This window comes from Nicotiana sylvestris, chromosome 6, assembly GCF_000393655.2.
Source record: "Nicotiana sylvestris chromosome 6, ASM39365v2, whole genome shotgun sequence".
Classification (NCBI taxonomy): Eukaryota; Viridiplantae; Streptophyta; class Magnoliopsida; order Solanales; family Solanaceae; genus Nicotiana; species Nicotiana sylvestris.
The window spans coordinates 91,662,342-91,680,918 of NC_091062.1; the positions used below are offsets into that span (position 1 = coordinate 91,662,342).

General features: G+C 39.6%; 1 protein-coding gene and 1 pseudogene across 1 annotated transcript; one reads left to right on the forward strand and one right to left on the reverse strand.

The window, feature by feature from the left end:
* The first annotated feature begins 777 nt into the window (after positions 1-777).
* On the forward strand, positions 778-1,140 carry LOC138870938 (uncharacterized). The gene has a single exon (XM_070148781.1). The coding sequence runs from the start codon at positions 778-780 to the stop codon at positions 1,138-1,140; it is 363 nt and encodes a 120-aa protein (XP_070004882.1).
* Positions 1,141-3,519: 2,379 nt separating this feature from the next.
* LOC104245670 (protein EARLY FLOWERING 5-like) overlaps positions 3,520-18,577 on the reverse strand; it is a 59,470-nt pseudogene continuing 44,412 nt past the window's right edge.

The following is an 18,577-nucleotide window of genomic DNA, read 5'->3' on the forward strand; positions in this document are numbered from 1 at the left end:
GAATCAAAATTTTGTGTGTGTGTGGGGGAGGGGTAAAAATAAAAAAGAGATTTTGGGTGATTATTAAGAAAGAGAGAAAAAAGAAACAAAATATTAAATGTAGGGGGGTTATTGAAAATAGGGGTGGGTGTCGTATAATTGACACGCTAAAATTAAGGGATCCTAAATTTTTTTTCTTTTTAATTGTTTTGTATATAACTTGTAAAGATAGATATACAAGTAATTAATTTAAGTAATCTTAATAAAGGTGGTAAACATGTTTCTATTATAGTATAGCTAGGAAAATCTCATCTTAAAATTACTTTTCACCAGTTAACCAACCCCATTTAATTGTTTGTATCTGACAACCAGTTCGGGTTCATGCCGGGTCGTTCTACTACAGAATCTATACACCTTGTTAGGAGGTTGGTGGAACTGTACAGAGAGAGGAAGAAGGATCTGCATATGGTGTTCATTGACCTAGAGAAAGCATATGACAAGGTTCTTAGAGAACTTCTTTGGAGATGCTTGGAGGCAAAAGATGTGTCGGTTCCCTACATTATGGCGATTAAGGACATGTATGATGGGTATAAGACTCAGGTTAGGACAGTAGGAGGCGACTCTAAGCATTTTCCGATTGTAATAGGGTTACACCAAGGTTCTGCGCTCAATCCGTTCTTATTCGCCTTAGTGATGGACATGTTAACACACCATATTCAAGGGGAGGTGCCATGGTGCATGCTATTCGCCGATGACATAGTTCTAATTGATGAGTCGTGACCCGGTGTTAACGAGAGGATGGAGTTTTTGAGACAAGCTCTCGAGTCTAAGGGTTTCAAGCTTAGCAGGACGATGACGGAATACCTGGAGTGTAAGTTCAGCGTTGAGCCAGGAGAAGTGGGCGTGGATGTGAGGCTTGAATCACAGGTCATCCCAAGTAGAGGCAGTTTCAAGTACCTTGGATTGGTTATCCATGGGGGAGGGGAGATCGACAAGGATGTAACCCACCGTATTGGGGTAGGATGGATGAAGTGGAGGTTAGCATTTGGAGTCCTATGCGACAAGAGAGTGTCACTGATACTCAAAGGTAAGTTCTATAAAGCGGTGGTTAGACCGGCTATGATGTATGAGGATGTTGAGATGGATGTGCGGGCACATTAGGATGGATAAGATTATAAATGATATTATTCGGGAGAAGGTGCACGTGGCTCCCATTGAGAACAAGATGCGGGAAGCGAGGCTAAGATGGTTTGGGCATGTTCAGAGGAGAAGCCTAGATGCTCCGGTAAGGAGGTGTGAGTGGCTGGTTGTGGAGGTCACGAGAAGAGGTAGAGGGCAGCCTAAGAAGTACTGGGAAGAGGTGATCAGGCAGGATATGGCGAGGCTTCAGATTTCCGAGGACATGACACTTGATAGGAAGATGTGGAGGTCGAGTACTAGGGTGTAGGTTAGGAGGTAGTTGAGTCTTGCCTTACTTCGTGCCATTGTGGGACTAGTCTAGTAGGGTTTTTGTCTACGATAGCTAGTGGCAATGTTGAGTCTTACTATTTCGCCTTTCAGTGCATGACCTATTTAATAGCTATCGCTTTTGCTTTGCTTTGCATCTTTCTTCTGGATTTCCTGTTGTTCCTATTTTACCTATGATTTCTATGATGATACTAATATTGTTTCCTTTTGTGTTTTTATTTTCTTGAGCCGAAGGTCTTTCGGAAACAACTTCTCTACTCCTTCGGGGTAGGGGTAAAGTCTGCATACACACTACTTTCCCCAGACCCCATTAGTGGAATTTTACTGGGTCGTTGTTGTTGTTGTTCATTCTTCTCCTTCCTGTATCACGACTTTGCACCCCAAAATTTCTCTATCATTATATTTATTCTTCAATTCCCCTTCCAAATTCAAAGTTAATAACCATTATTTAGATGAGAAGAAAAAATACTACGTAAAAGATTATTTTTTTTTAGTCACCTTTAGTTGTTTGGATTAGGTGTTTTCCCAATTGATTGGGATCATTAAGGGGAGTTCAAAACTCAAATTTGAATTGATTTGGATTAGATTTAAGCTAGATTTGAGTTGAATTTCAGAAGATGCCCAAAGAAAAAGAACCCTTGAAGCTCCATTAATAGGATTCATTTGTATAATATAGTATAAGTAATATATAATAGCGTATAAACACCTCCTCTTCTTCTTCTTCTACTACTACTTCTATATACATAGTGTATCACCAACATTTTTACTATTGTGTTATACATCTTTATACATTTTTATACAATTGTATAATAATGTACCTCTTTGTATAAAAAAGTATAACATTGTATAAAAGTGTATAAGCATCTCTGACGAACTTTTTGTATAATTTTCACTTGCAATTCTTGTTTAAAATTAGTCCAAATCTCCATCAAATGACTTCAAACTTTGTATACAGTCTACTTAGACTATTTCTAATAAGTTCAAACAATACCCACTCCAAATTTCTCATAAAATAATATTCGAAATTTAACAAGACTAGCATTAAAGGAGATGAGATTTTAGATTTTTTTATTTTTGCATTTTTTGTAGCTATGATAGGTATGTAGAAACTTGAAGAAAAAGAACAATGGAAACTCACATATGTTTCACACCTGAAGATATAGAGAACAACAAAAATAATATTTTTTTTAGATTTAAGCTTATTGATATTTGGCTATACATTTGCATACTTGTAATTGGTCTAAAATACTGCAAGGTCAGCTTATGGAGTGCATTATTATGTAATTTTGTGAAAAAATAATGGGGTAAAAAGTTCAAGTGCCAAACATTTCTGAATGCATTTTGAAAGAAATTAAAAACTGATTCCTTACGCCTCAAAGTCCTTATTTTTAAAGTTCGACATTCATAGAGGAGACTTGTGCCTGAAATCCTTTTCATGCTTTAAGATCCATACCCGAGAAAAGACATGAAGCCTCATTTCATTTGTGCTGTCTACTCTCCATAAGTTCATAAGCTACAAAAAATGTCGAGACAATCAACACCTCGGTCACTATAATCACTTGGGACTTGGTATATCACCTGTCTGTTCCAGAGTACTTTGAGACTGATTAATAAGTCGTCCCATTTTTGAAATTTCAACCATAATTTCTCAAGGAAAATGCTAACAATTAATTCACTCTACTAGTTAATTGGCTGCCTGAACTTTCACCTTGTTGATTGAGGTTCATTCCCCACCTTGTAATCCCCCTATGTATAATAAAATTTTAAAATATATACATAAAGGCAACGAAAGGCGAGCCAAAAGAAAATTCCTTGTAAGACTTCAACTTACAATATGTTTCCTGCTTCCTCTAGACTAATGCATATCCACTACCCATTAAAGGCTGAAAAAATGCCAAGATAAAATGGGAATAAGGTGCATCAAAGATCATATATGCAACAAATGAGAAGGCCGATACATCAAAGCACCATAAAGTTATGGACATTCAAGTATTAGGAGACATGGGCGATGTAAATGTCAACATCACATTATCTGCGGCATCTGTTTCCTCTTCCTTTCTCCTACTTGTTACTTCAGCCTTCAAGAGCACCAAGTGCTTTCATGTCCTCCAAGAATGCTGTATATGAGTCATCACTGCTTTGAGGTTTTGGTGCAGATGTGCTAGTTAATTCATGCTTGACAACAGGCAGAGTCACTGCTGGTTGGTTCACTGTAGTCACGATAGTTGATTTTGGCTTGGTTTTTGGGAGTGCAGATTCTCTCTTCACACGCACAGATGCAGGAACCTACAGGAAAGCAACTAGTGTTTTGAACCTAATATGAACAAGTTTGGTTCCCAGTAAAAGTGGTATTCTCATCACTACTACTATTATTTTGGATGGCAAATAAGATAAAAGGATCAAAGAGACAAGGATAATTTCAGTCCACCGCTATATAATTTAAGTGCAAAATGCGCATATTCATAACAATTTACTTTAATCACTTTAATCTCTTCACCACAATTTACTTCATTATTTAATTTGCTATAGATTCAACCAGAATTCATGCTTCATTCGGTCAACCATGAATTTTGTTTTTACCCAAGAACAAAGTCTTTGAAAGACTGTACTAGCAAAACTAGGTAACGAGGCAAGCCCACCGTTAAGTATAAGGTAGGTGCCAGTCAAAGATTGTATTTACTCAGTCCATCAATGAAATTCAAGTATGTCAAACTAGATGTATCTTCTATCCTGTAACCATAAAATGAGAGCATGAGAACACTATATCACCAACATTAAAGATATATGACCAATAAAAGTGATAATAAAGTTCACTTCATCCGCAGTGCTAAATAACAGAAGCTACCAATTATCCATAACTCCGATCCAAGATGCATTTATTCACAAATCCCTGCAGGAATTCCAACTTTTCATATAACTTTTTTCCTTAATTCGTATCTATGTCGATAATTTTGGATTAACTGCAATTTAAGCTTAAATTGCAAAATTATAATTGTAACATTCCTCAAATCAATAAAAGTTGTCATGATACGCTCAATATAGAATTTAATTTTTTTATCTTATCTCAAGTGCATACAAAATTATACTTCTATTACGGACTAAAACATTGACTTATGAGTTACTTCTCTATTTATAAATAATTGGATATACAAATAGGAGAATATTAATAATTTTAATATTATTAATTATTAAAAGTGAGTATCATTGAATACTTTTTAAGTCAAAAAAAAAAAAAAAAGAGCAAAACACTTTAAGAATTGGGCTTAAAGCCCATAGAACGATCTGCTGAAAGAAAAAGGAAAAGGCTTAAAGCCTTAGGAGGAACGAGAGACCAAGGGCGGGTAAAAATTGCAAAGAATTCAAAACAACAAAAAATAGATTTTCGAGGAGCAAGAAACAAAGGCAGCGTTGTTGCTCCCATCGAAGTAGTCACACAGGCAGCGGAATAATTCTAGGTTTTTTTACAAATCACTAGTTCTTGAACTCAGGTATATAAAATGTTCTACTGTCAATTATTCAACAGTAGCAGTAGGTAAGAATTGGATAGTTAATTCCCTTCTTTCTCTGTATCAACAATAAGTTCAATATTTAGGTGTGAAACTTTGAAATTAATTAAAATGCATTGGTTGTTGTAGAATCGATTGTTTGACAGGTATAAATTGGACTGGAGACAACGTATTGGCTCGAGGAGTTTTGAGGTGAGTTGATATAATCCTTTATTAAAGTGGTTTAACTCACAAAAGCACGCATACAAGGTATTTGATGAATTGTTTGAAAGAGTTAATATGTACTTAATTGGTGTATTTATTTAAACTAGTTTCTGAACACGTGCACTTATCAATCGTTACAAACTTTTTAAAATTAATGATAACCAAAAATATCTAAACGATTTGTTAAAAGTTCTATAAAATGGATGTAGCTCTTGGATTCAGATGTATTCAAATACTTAATCCCCTCCCCCCCCCCCCCCAAAAAAAATCGATATGTAAGAATTTTAGTACCCTAAATCCTACCAAATGATAGTTGGTTTATGAGGATTTGAGTTATGTTCTTCTACTTGCCTTATATTCTTCTACTTATATGTCATTGAAACTTAGGTTCGAATGATAACAATTGACTTATGAAATAATTTAACAGTTAATCGTGCATTGTAGGCACTATTGTTCTTTGATTTACGTAATAGACTTCCACATAACCCATGACTTCTTACTGGTAAAAGTAAATAGAAGAGTGTCACACCTCCTTTTTGCGCGCCTACCCCGAAGGATAAATGCGTGAGGGAGTTTTTTCAATTTAAGTGACAATATTCGAAATGGAATTATTTATTTAATTAAGAGTCGCCACTTGGGAAAGGTTTGGCTTTTGGTGTCCCAATTCACCGGTTTATCTTGAATCCCAATTCGAGGAAAATATTTGACTTTCCAAATGAAGTTTGCGAACCAGAAATTCTAAGTAAGGAATTCTGTTGACCCGAGGGAAGGTGGTAGGCACCCCCGAATCCCGTGGTTCTAGCACGGTCGCTTAAATTGTTGTAATGGCTAAATATCTGATTTTTATACATGTTATGACTTGTGTGCTTTTATTAAGTTTAAACCGCTTTTATTATTATTTTTTTAATAGAATTGCAACGTCGTGAAAATGCATCTCGAACCACGTCACAATCAATGCACCCGTGGTTGTTAATACGTTCCGACTCCGTTGAGATTTGGATTTGGGTCACATAAATGCGCACCCGAATTTAAGCATGTAATTTAATCAAAATCGCGTCTAAAGAGTCTAACGCGTTATTATCTTTGGAGAAAGCCGTGAAGTTCGCTAAATGGCCACTCCCGAAATCTAAGTAATTATTAACATCTATTGAGGGCCCCGCAGTTTGTGCGTCTTTGTTTGGCGAGGCTCGCCTCATTTATTTTTAAGGATATCCTAAAGTGACTACATTTCTATTAAATTCGTTTCTAAAATAAAAGAGAAAAAATCCTAATTAGTTACATGCTTAAAAAAAGGGCGTAACATATTAAATGCTAGATTAAGACAAATGTTAACAGAAAGGAATATTACAAAAATTGAAATTATAAATAAACTACGGAATCGACAAATAATATGTTCAAAAGAAACTAATTATCCTATAACTAGATTAAACTCGTATTGTTAGATGACTTGAACCGTTGGAATTAATTATTTACGACTATTTGAAACTAGAATCAATCTTAATTACTAATGCATATTCGAAAGTTTATTAAATTCAAACGTTAACTCGTCTTGTTTGAACTCAAATCATGCCATAATGCCTAATTCACGAAATTAATTTAAATTCATGCTTTAACTAAATTTAGCTACATGTTCACGATTAACCTACTGTTGACAATATTAAAACCTTCAAGCTAGTGAACTAACCAGTTTTACCAAGCCGATTCACTAAAGACCAACTTATGTTATTTTCCTCTTACTCCAATTGTTAAACAGTTTGACAGTAATGAGCATGCTTAAACATATACTACCTAATAACCAAACTAAAACAGAGTATTATTTAATACATCACTACAAGATGCCTAGTTATGCAAAGCAACCGAAATTTACAGAATAATAATACATGAGATAACCTAAACACAATCAGTAAAAGAGACAAAGAAAAAAAAGCTAAATTAAAACTTCAAAGTTCCATTCTTCATATGTATTCATGCTTTCACATTTCAGCTTACAATATCGATAAGGTTACGGCCATGTACCTGGTATTGGAAGTAAAAAAGAAGAGGAAGATCAGTAGAAGCAGCAGTAGCGTAAATACACAGCAATAACAGGTTCAGAAACAGCAAAACCAGTAACGACCAGTAGAATAACTCAGTAACAGATTGAAAACCAGCAGTACCAGAATGCAATCGCAGTCAAAGCAGAAGAGAGACGGATACAAGACGCAGTAGTTTACTGATTTTTGAATAACACTCAAGGAAAAGCAACCCGAAATTATTCAAGTAAAAGTTCAGCTTGTTTTTCTCTTTTTGCTCTCAAATTCTGATTTCTCAAAATTCAGTCAACTCTCTCCACTTTTTTTTCTATCATCCTCCTACACTGTGTAAAAAATGACTCTATTTATAACCAAGACTCTTGTCTTGAACAACTAACCCGAAATATTCCCATAATTGCATGTCTTGCCCCCACTACTTAATATTTTCTTATTTAATTCCCTTGTTCCCCATGCCTACATTTTTGTCCCCCACTATATTAAACAAATACATTATTCTCACTCCATTATGTCTTGTCCCACACTATATTAAACAATGTATTAACCCCCTACTACCCCATGTCTTGCCCCCCACCATGTACTATTGTAATATTATTAATGTCTAGTGGACGGAGCACTCAAAATTAAGGCTCGTTTCCCATTTTACCCCTGAAATAATTTGAAATTACCATAACACCCCCATCAGCTATATCCAAATCCTAATCAATTAACCGATTACGACAGCTATAACCAATTCCTAATCAAATTTCATCAACAAATTTAAGCTAGAAACTCAGATTATGTCAAATATCATCAAAACAAAGATTAAGGATTCTATAACAGTAACAAATTGAACAACATTTTTAACAACAAACATACTTTCAGATGCAATAACAGTAACAAATTGAAACACAACAAATAAGTAGATTCAAATCACTAGACCCAATAATCAATTGAACTTCAAATTAAATCTAACAACATTACAACCAAGACGAAGGATTCAAGTGATTAAACTAACACACTTCTGTATTTAAAACTAAACAAGAAAAATGAATAAAAACAAACTGAAGAAATAATCAAGAAATGACAAACAAACGAACAAGAAAAGAATCAAAAATATACTGATTTCAGATCCGAGAATATCAAACAAAATACGGACAGAAATGAAACTTAAACCAACTAACCGGATCGGAACAACGACGAACTCGAACGGAAACAAATCTGCCCGGAAACTTTGAAACCAAAATAACTCGAATCTGCCCGGAAAATAACTCGACGAGTAGGAACGCAGCAGTGGCGGCGCTGGTTCGTTTGTTTTGACAAGAAGAAGAACGAAGCAGCAGCAGCCACGCTGCTCAACTGGACGGGCGATGGAGGCGACGATGCTCATTTGGATGTGACGATCGAGTTGTGGTCGTTCGTGGCTGGAGGCGAAGGACAATTGTGAAAACTGTGGGTTGTTTGAGGCGATGTGGCTAGAGCTCGAAGCAGTGGCAGCCATGGTCGTCGAGCAAGCAGTGGCAGCCATGGCAATGAGGTGAAGACGAAGCAGAAGATAAAGCAACAGGGATGGCTGTTGGAGCTTGACGAAGCTGGTTATGTTAGAGAGGTCAAGGGTCGTTTGGTCGTTCATAGCTTGAGCTTTGCGGCGAGGGGTCGTTTGGTCGTTTGGACGAAGCTGGACGAAGCAGCAGCAGCAACGCTGCGTTGTGGTCGACAACGAGGGTAGCTGTGTTTTGTATGTGTTGTTGTGTGTGTGTGTGTATGCGTGAGGATGAGGAGGCAGCCATGGTTGCTGCTCGTGTTGGGGTCGTTTGGGACGACGGAGAAGAAGATAGAGGGGGGCGGGTAGATGGTTTTTTTTAGGGTTTGGGGGTTTTGTTTTTTTGTTTTGGGAAAATGAAAATGAAAATGAAGAGGGGGAGTTGGATCTTTGGGTTTATGGGGCGGACCGGGTCGGGTTGACCCGGTATGGGTTTGTTTCTTTTGGGCTTGTGGTTAAAATTTGAAGAAAATGCTCAATCCGGTTTTCTTCTATTTTTTGTTCTTTTCTATTTATTCAATTTCCTAATTAATAAAGCTAAAAATGCTAAGATTAAATTATAAAACCCAAAATTATCTCAAAATACTAATTAACTCCTAATAATAATTATCGCACATTTAAGTAGCAATTAGCGATAAAATCACATAATTTGGACGTTAAATGCTAAAATGCAACGTACATTATTTTTTTATGATTTTTTCGTTTTGTAAAAAAAACTTAAATAAATATCAAATGCAAATGCGACATATTTTTATATTTTTTATTAATTTAACACATTAACATGCACAGGCAAAAAATACAAATAATTATCAAAAATACCACGAAAATTCAAAAATTGCACACAAAGGAAAATTGTTTTATTTTGAATTTTTGGGAGTAATTCTCATATATGGCAAAAAATCACGTGCTCACAGCTGCCCCTCTTTGTCCGAAAACACAAAAAGTTTCCGTGCAAAGATAAAGTGAGCGGATACGAACGATTTTTGCCCGTTGTAATACTCCGTGTGAAGCATTTTTTTTTTTGAAAGATTTGACCGAACCTTTGCTTCAAAGGTTTCCTACATATCCTGGGCTAAACAGGAATCAGGTCAATGTAGTTCGGGAAATTTTTGTAGTTGGGACTACCATGGAACTGCGATGTTGTTGTTACTGCTGTTGCATGCTGTTACTACTGCTTTACCGACCTCCTTATTACACCAAAGGAGAATTAAAACTAAGCTAGCTATGCATATCAACTACTAGTTACAAGATTCCTATCTATAATTCTTTCACAAATTGATCTTGAGTCTTAGCTGATTCTGCTTGTAGACTTCGATCTGAATCTTGATGCTCGCAAGTTGTAGGCGCTTGTTTATTTCTGCAGCATTGAGTGAAGCGGGATTGGCGGAGCTCGTGACTTCAATCATATTTTGAGCGATACGCACTTTGTTTGTTCCAGTATTTGGGCTCATCTTCTTTTGTTCTTTTCTTCCTTTCTTTTATTCTGGATTGAGACTTACTCCATAGGTCATCTCGATCCCTATGCCTCGAGGTCAAACCTGCTCAGACAACGAAACAAACAAACGAACGAAATATTTCTGCCCCAGTTTCACTAGGAAAATTTTGTGAGTTAATTGCCATAAAAATCTACAGAATTGATGAGGGGATTAGAAACCTCAAGTCTAAAAGACGCAACTCAGGGATTGGAGCCCTAATGTCAGCTAAAGAAAAATCGCTCAACTCAGGGATTGGAGCCCTAATGTCGGCTAAAGGAAAATTGCTCAACTCAGGGATTGGAGCCCTAATGTCGGCTAAAGGAAACTTGCTCAACTCAGGGATTGGGGTCCTAACGTCGGCTAAAAGAAAACTTGCTCACCTCAGGGATTGGAGCCCTAATGTCGGCTAAAGGAAAATTGCTCAACTCAGGGATTGGAGCCCTAATGTCGGCTAAAAGAAAACTCGCTCAACTCAGGGATTGGAGCCCTAATGTCGGCTAAAGGAAAATTGCTCAACTCAGGGATTGGAGCCCCAGTGTCGGCTAAAAGAAAATTGCTCAACTCAGGGATTGGAGCCCTAATGTCGGCTAAAAGAAAATTGCTCAACTCAGGGATTGGAGCCCTAATGTTGGCAAAGGTGACTAGGGAATGGAGGCCCTATGTCTAAAATCTCAACTCAGGGATTGGAGCCCTAATGTTGGCAAAAGGCGACTAGGGAATGGAGGCCCTATGTCTAAAATCTCAACTCAGGGATTGGAGCCCTAATGTTGGCAAAGGTGACTAGGGAATGGAGGCCCTATGTCTAAAATCTCAACTCAGGGATTGGAGCCCTAATGTTGGCAAAGGTGACTAGGGAATGGAGGCCCTATGTCTAAAATCTCAACTCAGGGATTGGAGCCCTAATGTTGGCAAAAGGCGACTAGGGAATGGAGGCCCTATATCTAAAATTTCAACTCAGGGATTGGAGCCCTAATGTTGGCAAAGGTGACTAGGGAATGGAGGCCCTATGTCTAAAATCTCAACTCAGGGATTGGAGCCCTAATGTTGGCGAAATATAGGTTGATATTAGGGATTCTAAACTAACCCCTTTTTTGGAATTTTCTTCTTATTTCTCTTTTTGTTTTTTTTTAATTATTTTTTGTTCAGTAAAAATGTAGGAAAGAATTTGGAGGAAACTTCCCTTTTGGGTTGATTCCTTGCTGCAAAGCTGTTTCTTGCACTTGTGCATTTCTTTTCCCTTTTGGTTGCACCTGCTTCTTGCACGGTTGCTTTGGATTGCACCTGTTTCAATTTTCCAAACAAAGAACAATTGTCAGTTTGAAAATGGTGGTTGGTTCGGTGGCCTTGATCATTCCAATTGCTTGGTCCCGACCTCATTTCTGTTGACAAACTTCACCATTGATTGGCTTCAAAAGCGACCCCCTTTCAAACTGATAAGACTCAGATTTCAGGATTTCATGATGACTCGCCCGTGTAAGGCTTTGGGTCTCATTCCGCTTTCCAGACCTTTGCCTTTGACTTTCTTCTCTCTTTTTTTTTCTTTTTTTTTTTCAATGCATTTACTTTGGAGGTAATCAAACATCATGATCAGTCGGGATTGGACTGACGCACCACTGAGGCTGGGTATTTTCTTCACCTCTTGCCAGATGGAGCTCTGTGAAACCGGTCCTGCCACCTTTTCTTTCTAACACATTTTGGAATTTAGGGTTAAGCCGAAAGGGATTCAAGGAAAGGTAAACAAAGAGCGGAAAACCGAATTTAAAAGAGAAGCGTCCCTTTCGGGGAAAAAGAAGGACTTATCTGAGGTGCATGCTGGCTTCAAACTGACATGACATGCTTTTTGGACTGGATGCCCGAACCTCACGAACTTGCATTTCCTCATGAACCAAAACGGATCTATGTTTCCCGACCAGGGAACCTTGCCAGAACTTTCTGTGGTGAAATCATCTTTTTGGCCGACAGCGCCCTTTGCGGGTTTTCGCTAGTCGACCTCTCTCGTTTCTCTTCTCACCGTCGCCCGATAGTACTTTTTGTGGGTTTTCACTAAACGGACTCTCTCATTCTTGGTTTCTCTACTCTCGTCGCCTCATGGTGCCCGAAGGTTTTCACCGACAAGACTCTCTCATTTTATTTCTCTCAATTTTAGAATGCATCGGCTTCTAACCATGATATTTCTTGGTTTCCCCTGCCTTTGGCAATTGATCCGAAGGACTTGTACTTGGTTTTTGGTAAAAAGAATTGTGGATGAAATTACAACTTCGGAACCATTTGGTGTGCCCGTGGTTGAACCATTATAACATCTGCCCCAGTTTCAACTTCAGGGAAAATTGGATTTTTGTTTTGGTGTGACTGAACCCCAGAGAGAGGCTGCCTACGTATCCTTTCGGAATCAAGTCAGACGTAGTTCAGGAAACTTTGTTTTTGATTTTTTTTTAATGACACTTTCAGGTTCCAAAGAGGGTAATGAAAGAAAGGTAAACGGCTCAAAGGGTTAGCAAAGGATTGGAGTGTTTGGGGTAACGAGAATGAAAGCTTTCGTCATCCCAATCGGATAATGTTATTGCTGCAGAAGGATTAGACGTAGTACCTTTTGACCGCATCTGCATTTACAGCTGTTTCAGGATCATTTCCTTCGATATCGCCCAGATACAATGCTCATCTTGGCAATATCTTTCTGATGACGTATGGGCCCTTCCAATTAAGAGCGAATTTTCCTTTTGCTTCCTGGTGATGGGGAAGAATATGCCTTGAAACGAGTTGCCCCACTTCAAAATTTCTAGGTCGCACTTTCTTGCTATAGGCACGAGCCATTCTTTGTTGGTACAACTGCCCGTGGCAGACCGCAGCCATTCGTTTTTCATCGATCAAGGTTAATTGGTCCAGACGGGTTTTAACCCACTCACTGTCTTCAATTTCAGCTTCAACAATGATTCGAAGAGAGGGAATTTCGACCTCGGCGGGTATTATGGCTTCCGTGCCATAAACCAAAAGATACGGGGTGGCTCCAATTGACGTGCGCACAGTAGTGCAATATCCCAACAATGCAAACGACAGCTTTCATGCCACTTCCTGGAACTTTGAATCATCTTTCTCAAAATCTTTTTGATGTTTTTGTTTGCTGCTTCAACAGCACCATTGCCTTTAGGCCGATAAGGAGTAGAGTTCCGGTGCATTATCTTAAATTGCTCACATATCTCCCCTATCAAATGACTATTCAAGTTTGCAGCATTGTCTGTGATAATAGTTGCAGGAATGCCAAAACGGCAGATAAGATTGGAGTGCACGAAATCTACCACATCTTTCTTGGTGACAAACTTGAGAGTGATTGCTTCGACCCATTTTGTGAAGTAGTCAATGGCAACTAGTATGAATCTGTGTCCATTTGAGGCTTTTGGCTCGATTGGCCCAATGACATCCATGCCCCAGGCAACAAATGGCCAAGGTGCAGACATGGGATGCAGTTCTGTGGGAGGTGCATGAATCAAATCACCGTGCACCTGACACTGATGACACTTTTGAATGAAACTAAAACAGTCCTTTTCCATGGTCATCCAGTAATAACCCGCTCGAAGGATTTTCTTTGATAAAACATACCCGTTCATGTGGGGCCCGCATACTCCCGTGTGTACCTCATGCATGATTCTTCCAGCCTCTTCTGTGTCAACACATCTTAACAAATTGAGGTCTGTAGTTCTCTTGTATAAGACATCCCCACTCAAAAAGAAACCACTCGTGTGCCGCCTAATGGTTCTCTTTTGGTCTCCACTAGCTTGCTCGGGGTATTCTTGAGTTTTCAGAAACCTCTTAATGTCATGGTACCATGGCTGGGTATTTGGTGCTTCTTCAATTGTATTAAAATAACCATGCCTTTCCCGAATTTGAATTTCCAATGGATCTACGTGAGCATTGCCTAGATATGGCAGCATTGAGGCCAAAGTAGCAAATGCGTCGGCTAATTCGTTGTGACAACGAGGAATGTACCTGAACTCTATTGACTTGAATCGCTTGCTGAGGTTTTCCACATGCTTCTTGTAAGGGATAAGCTTAAAATCTCGGGTTTCCCATTCTCCTTGGGCTTGCCGGATAATCAGATCTGAGTCTCCCATAATCAACAACTCTTCGACATTTTGGTCGATTGCCATGTTTATACCCATAATGCAAGCTTCATATTCGGCGGTGTTGTTTGTACAGAAGAACTGAAGCCGAGCTGTGGCTGGATAGTGCTGACCAGTGGGTGAGATCAAAATTGCCCCAATTCCAACACCTTTTGCGTTTACCGCCCCATCAAAGAACATTTTCCAAGCAAGAGTGTCTTCAGATATTGCCTCAACTGAATTTACTTCTTCATCCGGGAAGTAAGTTCTCAAAGGTTGGTACTCATCATCAATCGGGTTCTCAGCCAAATGATCCGCTAATGCCTGGGCTTGCATTACCGTGCGAGTGACATAGACTATGTCAAACTCCGTGAACAAGATCTGCCACTTTGCTAATCTCCTAGTGGGCATTGGTTTCTGAAATATGTACTTTAAAGGATCCAACCTGGTTATGAGGTAGGTGGTGTAAGCTTGCAAATAATGCCTCAGTTTCTGAGCGACCCATGTCAAAGCACAACAAGTTCTTTCCAATAAAGTGTACTTGGCTTCATAACTAGTAAACTTCTTGCTCAGATAGTAAATGGCCTGCTCCTTCTTTCCGGTAACGTCATGTTGCCCGAGGACACAACCAAAAGAATTTTCCAAGACGGTCAGGTACAAGAATAGAGGCCTCCCTGGCTCATGTGGGACCAAGACTGGCGGATTCGACAGATATTCCTTAATTTTATCAAAAGCTTCTTGACATTCAACTGTCCATTTGATTGCCGCATCTTTCTTTAACAACTTAAATATGGGTTTGCGCGTGGAGGTCAACTGAGCGATGAAATGACTGATGTAATTCAATCTTCCAAAAAAACTCATAACATCTTTCTTGGTTCTTGGAGGAGGCAAATCCCGAATAGACTTTATCTTTGTTGGATCTAACTCGATGCCCCTCCGACTGACTATGAATCCTAAGAGTTTGCCGGATGGTACTCCAAATGCACATTTGGCTGGGTTCAGTTTCAAATCATATTTGCGCAACCGCTCAAAGAATTTTCTCAAGTCCCAAACGTGGTCGTCCTGGGTTTTGGATTTGATGATTACATCGTCCACATACACCTCTATCTCTTGGTGCATCGTATCATGAAAAATGGCGGTCATGGCCCTCATGTAGGTTGCCCCAGCATTCTTCAGACCAAATGGCATGACTCTATAACAGTAAGTGCCCCATGGTGTGGTAAAAGCGATCTTTTCTGCATCTTCTTCATCCATCAACACCTGGTGGTATCCTACGTAACAATCCACAAAAGACTGTATTTCATGTTTGGCGTAGTTATCAACAATGATGTGGATGTTTGGCAAAGCGAAATTGTCCTTGGGGCTTGCTTTGTTAAGATCTCGGTAGTCAACGCACACCCGGATTTTCCCATCTTTCTTTGGCACAGGAACTATATTAGCCAGCCATGTGGTGTATCGGACCACTCGAATCACCCCCGCCTTTAATTGTTTTGTGCCCTCTTCTTTAATCTTGTCACTGATATCAACTTTGAACTTCCTCTATTTTTGTTGGATAGGGGGATAATCGGGGTAGGTTGGTAATTTATGGACCACTAGATCGACACTTAATCCTGGCATGTCATCGTATGACCAAGCAAACACATCTTTGAATTCAAACAAAAGTTGGATCAATGCATCCCTGGTTCTTTCATCTGTATGAATGCTTATCTTGGTTTCTTTGACTTCTTCAGAGCTACCCAAATTAACTGGCTCGGTTTCATTTAAGTTTGGCTTAGGTTTATTCTCAAATTGTTCCAATTCTCGATTTATTTCCTTAAAAGCCTCTTCCTCATCATATTCCGGTTCTTGGTTCATTATTTCGCAGTTAGACAGCGTGTTTGGATCTGGGCATGAAGTCCGCAAGCATGTCATGTTATTTAAAGCCGCATTATTAGAACTGAAAGAATAAATAAGAAAAAGTAACAAAATTAGAAAGAATGAAGAGAGATGAACGATGAAATATTAATTTCATTTCATTGAATTTTGGGGATAACAGGGTTCACATTGGTAATTTAAAAGACAAGAAACTAAAGAAAAATATCCGAGTTACACCCTGACATAACTCGCGATGCAGAAAAAGTGGCAGGACAGGTCTACCAGGACTCCCGCCTGATTGGGAATGACGTAGCCTTCCAATTCTGTAGCTTGGCATTGGGACCCATATACAGCACCTCAGCGGTGCTTGAGCCTTCCCCTGGCTGGACCATGTGGGTTTCATATAGTATCTTCCTCATTGCCCCACGGATCTCCTCAATCTCTTCGGCAGTAAAGGCCTCATCTTCTTCTTTCTTCTGGTATTTTGGCTTGACAAATGTTCTGTAAAGATGCGGAACCGGCTGAGGCAAAACCCAATCATCATTCTTTCTATCATTTGCCCATCTTCTATCAGCTGGAGTGGGTCGGAAGCCTACCCCGAAGAACTTTTCACTGGTGGGCAGGGTGATAAGTTCAACTATCCCTTGCAATAATTTCCCAAGTCCTTTCCCCAGTTTGAAGCCATGTCGGATCATTTCTTTGGCCACCATGATTGATGCATTAGAAAGAAGGGTTGGGGGCAAGGGTTTCCTTCTTTGTACTGGTCTGCAACCACAATTTCAAAAGCCTGATAAACTATGTGCTCACTCTCCTCTCTTTCTTCAAGACATGGGACTGATGGGTCCCGATAAATTGATTGCTCATCTTCTCCGTAGACCACGATCTCTTGGTCCTTATGCTCGAACTTCACCATCTGATGAAGAGTGGAGGGTACAGCCCCTGCTGTATGAATCCATGGCCTCCCCAAAAGAAAGTTGTAGGATGTGTCCATGTCAAGAACTTGGAAGGTTACTTCAAAGTCTACTGGGCCGATGGTCAGAATTAGATCGATCTCTCCAATTGTGTCCCTTTTGATGTCATCGAAGGCACGTACACAGACATTGTTGGGTCGGATTATTTCGGTCCCAATTTCCATGCGCTGTAGAGTTGAAAGTGGGAAAATGTCTACTCCAGAGCCTCCGTCCAACATCACCCTTTTCGCGTAGTGCCCTTCGCATTTGACTGTTAGGTGCAAGGCTTTGTTATGTGTGGCCCCTTCTGAGGGTAAATCAGTTTTGCTGAAAGTGATCTGGTTGATTGCGAAAAATCTTTCCGCCATTCTCTCCAACTGCTCTACAGAAATGTCAACAGGCACATATGCTTTGTTAAGGGTCTTGATCAATACCTTCTGATGTTCGGCGGAATTCATCAACAAAGCCAATAGAGAGACTTGTTTGGAAAATTTTTGAAGCTGGTCAATCACCTCATAATCTGCCATTTTCATGTTTTGGAAGAAAACCTCCGCTTCTTCGGCACTCACAGGCTTCTTAAGTGGGAAGCGCTTTCTAGTAGCGTTGTTTACCTCTTCCAAATTGGAATACTTTTCAACAGGGTTATTTTCTTGAACTTTTCCTAGGATTTCTTCGCCTTTATAGGTCACCACCATTTTGTTGTAGTTCCAGGGCACAGTAGTAGGATCTTTCATGGGCTTCTATAGCACGCGTCCAATAACCACGGGCTCATTCAACCTTGATGGTTTAATTGGCCCCCGCATCACATAAACCCCCTTGGGCACATACATCTGGGTTGTTTTGTTCAGCTCGAATCTCTTGGGAGGACTCAATGGCATCTGCTTTTCTTTACGGCCTTGAGGGACGTAGAGAACAACATCTTTGAGAGGCGTTTCCCCGGTCTCAACTTCCATGTTCTTCTCTGACTTTGGAGGGGTAGTTTCTTTCTTTTTCTCCCCTTTATCTTGCTTCGAGGTAACTTTTGGTTTCTTTTCTTTGTCAGCAATGGCAATGATGGCCTTCAATGCTGGGTCAAATTCCTCATCCTCACAAATCATTCCAATTACCGGCCCGTTGTTGTGGGCTGGAAGTGGGTTATTGGTCACATTAGGAACCTCTTCATCCCTCAACACTATCTTCCTTTGTTCTATCAAGTTCTCCACGGCTCTCTTCAGAGTCCAGCAATCATCCGTGTCATGCCCTTCTGCCCCTGAGTGATAGGCGCATCGGGTACCGGCTCTGTAAGCGGGTGATGCTGGGTTTTGCCTGGTTTGAGGAACAGGCTATAGCAGACCCATTTGACAAGCTTCGGTAACAAGCTGGAGTAGGTTTCGCCAATTGGTGTGAAATTTGGTCTCTTTGGTGGTTCATGAGGGTGGAAATTATTTTGTGGAGGACGGGGGCTGTAGTGGGTTTGGTAAGGAGGTTGGTTTCTAGGAAATGGAGCTTGATTTCTG

Bases quoted from the DNA above. Each gene is read 5' to 3' on its own strand.
- LOC138870938 (XM_070148781.1), top strand. From the start codon at position 778: ATGGAGTTTTTGAGACAAGCTCTCGAGTCTAAGGGTTTCAAGCTTAGC.